The sequence below is a fragment of the Lynx rufus genome, unplaced genomic scaffold (assembly GCF_022079265.1).
Source record: "Lynx rufus isolate CCGP_SWC_20201006 ecotype Redwood Valley unplaced genomic scaffold, mLynRuf1.p SCAF_1, whole genome shotgun sequence".
Classification (NCBI taxonomy): Eukaryota; Metazoa; Chordata; class Mammalia; order Carnivora; family Felidae; genus Lynx; species Lynx rufus.
In genome coordinates, this window is record NW_025814823.1 from 120,106,020 (window position 1) to 120,112,019 (window position 6,000).

At 42.6% G+C, this 6,000-nt stretch overlaps 1 protein-coding gene across 1 annotated transcript in view; it reads left to right on the forward strand.

Moving 5' to 3' along the window:
- Nucleotides 1–616, forward strand: part of KCTD16 (potassium channel tetramerization domain containing 16) — a 248,836-nt gene extending 248,220 nt beyond the window's left edge. Inside the window, exon 2 of the mRNA XM_047101827.1 lies at nt 162–616. Coding sequence (XP_046957783.1) covers nt 162–616 — 455 coding nt within the window. The remainder of the gene's footprint in view (nt 1–161) is intronic.
- Nucleotides 617–6,000: the final 5,384 nt, after the last annotated feature.

The following is a 6,000-nucleotide window of genomic DNA, read 5'->3' on the forward strand; positions in this document are numbered from 1 at the left end:
TGGCTTTTGGGTAGTCATGCTGTAGCCTGGCCTGTGTGGCCCCCTGCTTTTTCTGAAGACGTGGCTGTGGACGCTTGGGTGCGTGTGTGTTCAGGTGCTGTGCTGCTCCTCCAGACTGAGGTGGCTGGCATTAACCCCTTGGGTGCTGTGCTTCCTTGCAGGTGAGCCTTCCAGGTGGTCATCCTCACACTGCCACTGCTGCTGCAAGAGCACCGCAGGCGACAAAGAAGGGGAGAGTGGCACGTCTTGCAACGACCTCTCCACCTCTAGCTGCGACAGCCAGTCTGAGGCCAGCTCTCCGCAGGAGACGGTCATCTGTGGGCCCGTGACACGCCAGACCAACATCCAGACTCTGGACCGTCCCATCAAGAAGGGCCCCGTGCAGCTGATCCAGCAGTCGGAGATGCGGCGGAAAAGCGATCTGCTCCGGACTCTGACTTCGGGCTCCAGGGAGTCGAACATGAGCAGCAAAAAAAAAGCTGTTAAGGAAAAGCTCTCCATTGAGGAAGAGCTGGAGAAATGCATCCAGGATTTCCTAAAGATCAAAATCCCAGATCGGTTCCCCGAGAGAAAACATCCTTGGCAGTCTGAACTTTTACGGAAGTATCATCTATAGGGGAGGGGCGGGGGGCGGGGCAATGGGAGAAGAAAGAAATCATGTCACCATTTGGAAATAAACCTCCTAGCGAAATTCACATTTGAAAGAAAAGTAACAACTAACAATACGTTTGTGAGAACACAGTAGCCCATCGATACACTACTGCCTATTTACCTAGTTCACCTTAACATTTAAATCCACAGGGTAGATCTCTTTCCAGATGTGGAATTATAAGAAAATCTCTTTTTGGTTACTTGTTTGTTTGTTCACTGGGTCCCGTGTGCTGAGCATCTTACGTATAAGGAGAGCCAGCTACAGAGGAGTAGCTGAGAGGCCTTGGGAGTCCTCTCTCCCCAACTGGGTTTTTCTCTCATCTTCTCCCTCCCTCCTTTGAATGAGAGCATGGTAGAAAGAGATCTGGCCCAATGGCATAGGTTCGGGTTTTTTTAATTTTCCTTTTCCTTTTTGTTTATGGGGTGGGGGGGAATGGCAGATTTATATGACTTTTCACTCAAATCTATTATGTGCCAGTTTATATTGACGACATACGCATGAGTATTTGTGCAAACACAAGCACAACGATGTATGTACATACACACAGTGCACACATGTCCCCAGGGCCGGGGCATCCTAAGGGGATCACCCCTGCTCCCAGCAGCAACCTCTTAGACTCCTTCAGACAGAGGAGTCTCAGCTCCTTTCTTAAAACCCTTCTGGGAAGATTTCCCAGCCTCTTTTGGCAACACTTTCTACCATCAGGTAACCCTCGTCGTCAACAAATTGTCTTCCTTATTTTGAAATGAACACCCTCAGGCTCCATAGTACGGTTTTGCTCTTTCTCTGCACTAGGAGAGGGTGAGAAGAGCTAGTAAAACATTCTTTGTATTAAAGAAACAGACATTCCTAGCCGTGAAAATTCTCCCTGACCCCACACTCAGGCTTCCCCACCCTGAGCTGAGTTACCTTCCTTCTCTCAATGTTTTCAGAGTCCTTCCTGCCCACGTTTTAATGGCCTGGGCTTTTCATGTAATCTGCATTCAGTTCTCTGCGTCCCTATATGGCTGTGGAAGTAAGAACAACACACAGGACTTGAATAGGGGTCCAGCCTTTCGTTTTGTTTCTTTAAGAAGCACTTGTATTCCACACTCTACCTGATTTCTGATAGCCTTTTCAAACTACAGTGCTACATTGTTACTTCCTGGTAGCTGGTCTTGTCTTTAGTATTCTGGGATTTGGCTGTGTCTGTACTATGATGTGGCTGTCATTTCCTTGATATGAATGCACAACCCAACTGGATAACTAGAGCTTGAAAATGAAGGTTTTGGCTTTCTAAGCTATCTTTCTTGAGTCCATCTTTGGCCTGTAGAGACACAGCCAAAAAGAAACTGTTAATAGCCATCTATCCATATGGTTCTGTATTCCATAAATGTACTAATAGGTCTTTCATAGGCTTGTGGTAAATGAGGATGAAAAGACCAGTTTTTATTTTCAGCATTCCTCATGCATTTCAGTGGGAACTTAAACAATAATTTGTCAATCATTGTTTGTGTGCCAAGCACTCCTATTTTTATTTTTTATTGTGTGTGTGTGTATGTGTATATGTATCACAGGTAATAAAGGCAACTGGATGACGTCTGTAGGAGGGAAAAGTAATGACCACTCGCTTCCTTTTGAAATATTTTGTTGATGCACATTTATTATGTAAGAGGTTCTCTCTTGATTCCTGTTACTAGTGCCTATTTAGTATATGGATATCTTTCTGAATTTTTGTAATTCTTGCCCTCACCTCTGGGCGACAAACGCAGCCAATGTTTTCCTGTCCTGAGGTTCAAATGGAATTTAAAGGTCTACTTAAGTGAAAAAGAAAGTTCACCTGGGGAGTTGAGTTGTTAAGAGATTTACCATTTATGAATTTAAGTGGTGTCCGTTTATGTATTAGTATATTAGCAGGCATTTGTTCGTAACTACAACATAGTTTTGTAAAGCCTACCAATATGTCTTGTTTCCTTTCAAAGTTTCTTCATACCATACCCAAATACCATCATCCCAATGATAGCAATCCTGCAAAGAATCACAGAATTGAATGGGTCAAGAAGAAATTGAATACAGATAAAATATCCCCAAACTCACTTAGGTCGGATGATTCCTGTGGCCCTGTTGGAATTTGCCATCTACATTAACTGCCCAAGGTTCCAGCTTCCTTAAATTTCAGGCCTGACTATAATGGTGTCAAGACAGAGATGCACTAGTAAGAACTGGAGGAGGAGGAAGATGTCAGTCCACCCCGCTGCTTCTACCGCCCGCTTTCAATAGGAAACCCAACACTGCAAAGAAAATGTTCATGGCATACGTCCCTGACCCTTGACCCGTCGTGAATTTTTTTCTCCATAGGCAATCCTTAGACCTCCCCAGTGATCGAAACTGGTGGTAGGAAATCTGATTAAAACAATAATAACAGTTTTAATCTGGGTCAGCTCTAAACTGACACCTACCCGAAGTAGTCCAAATAGCTAAGACAACTGTGGGTGTTGATTATGGAGATGAATATAGACCTGATCAGGAAATCTCTGAGGAGCCACCAAGTCCGTGGGAAGCTTCTGTCCTTGTTTGAGTGCAGTCATCCCCTGAGGAAAGTGTGGCCTGCCACAACGGAAATGAGCTCTGAGTAAGTGAGTTACACGATTAAACGTTCGGTTACCCCCGATTCATGCCAGTTTCCCAGAGCTTAGAATAGCTTTAGGAACTTGTAGTTCACTTCTGGACAGAACGATATATGTGGTTCACTTCTTAAATACTGGTTATGATGAGGGCCGTAATTTGCTGATATGAAGAAAGTAAGAACATCCGATGGATCGAATGAATGAGGAATCATATGTATAGAACCCCAACTTAGGTTGCAGTGCTAAAATCCAGTGAGGTTGGGGATGTCACTCTCTACAGGTCCATGGATCTCCTGAAGTCAGAAACACATTTATGAAGTCCTCCTATCCATTATCAAAAAGGAAGTGACTTATGTTTAGCAGGAAAGGGGGGAGACAGGAAAATAAAACTGTGAGATCACTGTGGTGTCGTGATCTCCCTCCCCCTGCTGAGAAAAAATTGCACTGAGATGTGGTCATAAAACAACAAAGTGAGGTGGCTTCCAGAATATGCTGTGGTGTAATCCTTTGTGATTGTAGGCAGTTATCTTACTGGACATGCATGCCTGGTAAATTAAAATAAAAGGGGAACAACGCACAAATCATGTGTTCCCTTCGCCCTTTATTCCTCCTTAGCCATGTCTACCCTCAACTGATTCACTTAGGGAGACACATTTATTAGAAGAAAACTAATGGACCTTTTCATTTTTCAGTTGCCCTTGTTTGATTCAAAGGCACCTTTATTCCTAGGCACAGATGTGTGTTCTTCATCGTGGGCCCTCTTAGTTGTCAACAGCTTGTGCTTCTGCATTACTTTTGCTTCTCTAGGCTTTAGATTCCCCTCTGATTATCCTTTGTTGCTGCCACAGGCAAAACACGCTCCAGTGAGAAGAAGAAAAGGCATATATGGTGTTTGGCAAAATTTCCTGACACCAACTCCCATAATGGGAGCCATACGTAGATTCTCAGACGTTTTCCTTCGTTATAGTTGTAACCTTCCAACTTTGTATGTACCGTGACGAATTAACCCAGTGCATTTGAGTGCTGGTATTTTCTGCCACTAGATACCATCCTGTGGAATTTGACTAACCTTGGTCTTCTAGATGATCTTTGCTAGAATGAATGAGAGTCTTTCTGTGAACTTTTAGGGAGAATTCTTTGTCACCTCCACTTGACATAGCAATTTTCAAAGGAAAAATGAAGAGAGTCATTTTTTTCCCCCTGGTGACTCTGTAGCAGATAAATGCTTTTGCCAATTTGCATGCTGGGTTGTAGGTTTAGCATGGGCCATTTCTCTCCTTAATGTCTTGGCATTGTTGGCATCTTGCAATCTTGATGGCCCACTGTTCCAATTTATTTATTTTCTTTTATTTGTCAAATAACACACTAGAGAAGGAATCGGAGTGAGTATTCTGTATTCTGAGTTAAAATGGAGTTAGATGTCATTTGTACAGGACTGTACAATGATTAATATCTGCAGAGAAATTAGACCAAATGCAACCTGCTGGAATGAGTTTGATTTATATTGCCTTCATCACTCTGGATTTAGATGAAATGGTTATTGCTCTCCACCCCTGCTGAAAGAAAAGAGTCTTAAACTTTAATAATCACCATGTTATGATGCAACCACAGAACTTATATGTTTGAAACATCTGTATTTCTCATCTTGCAACATACATTCAAATGGAGATTCTTTTCCTAGTGACCTCCACTGCAAACTTTTAGCAGTGTTGTTCAATACTTGGTGTGCACAAAAATCTTTTGTAGTACCTGTAAAAATGCAGATCCCTTTACCGTAGCTCCAGAGAGAGTGATTCAGAAACTTCTGGCAGGGCCAAGGAATATGCATTTTGGCCCAGCATCTTTAATGATTTTGATGGGATGGTCTCTGGACCTTTAAGAAATTCTGTTGAGGGAACTATGCAGAGGTCTGTATTTTCTCACTTCCTTTCACTTTTATTTCCACTACAAAGAAGCCAAGGCTTACACTATTCATTATCTTAAGAGAAAAGGCCCAAAGAAAAGAATCCTAGGACTAGGGCAGAGTAGATTCCATGGTTCTGCTGCTGCCTGTCAACCACAGCACCTTTCCATTTTGTGCATATTTGTGTATTTTGTTTTTGTTTTGTTTTTTGCCAGACTGAAAGCCTGCATCAATATAGTTTTATGTCTTGGTACTGAGGGTAGATGGGAGCACATCTCTGAGTGAGATGTATCCTTATGATACCCATCAAGGAAGGAAAAAAAGGTGAAGTTTCGCAAGGACAGTTGTTCGTTTCCAGGCCTTGTGCAGTCTGAGTCAGAGGAACTTGATAATGATCCATAATTTAATGGTGGTGTGTGTGGCCCCAAAGGCGGTCCCATTAACTGCACATATAAACACCACCAAAATGAATAGGCAGTGATTAGTGAATTTAGCTGCATCTCACCAATAAGATCCTGAGTCATTGAATTGCTAAGTTTGTCCAATTTGACTTATGCAAGATTATGACACTCTCAGATAGTTGAAGATCCTGAATGCCAATATTAACTAAAACCGGCAAGCAAAACCCATGAGGAGAGGGGAGGGGAGGAGAGGAGAGGAGAGGAGGAAGGAAGAAAAAGAAAATTCAAAACACTGTACATATTTCATATACGATGGCAAGAAGGAGATGAATTTCTATAATTTTCCACTCTGACCAGAAGGGATGGCCATACTATGATTATTAAGATAGAAACCATTTTAGGGAGTTTCAATGATCCAGGTGGTTCTACCCATATAAC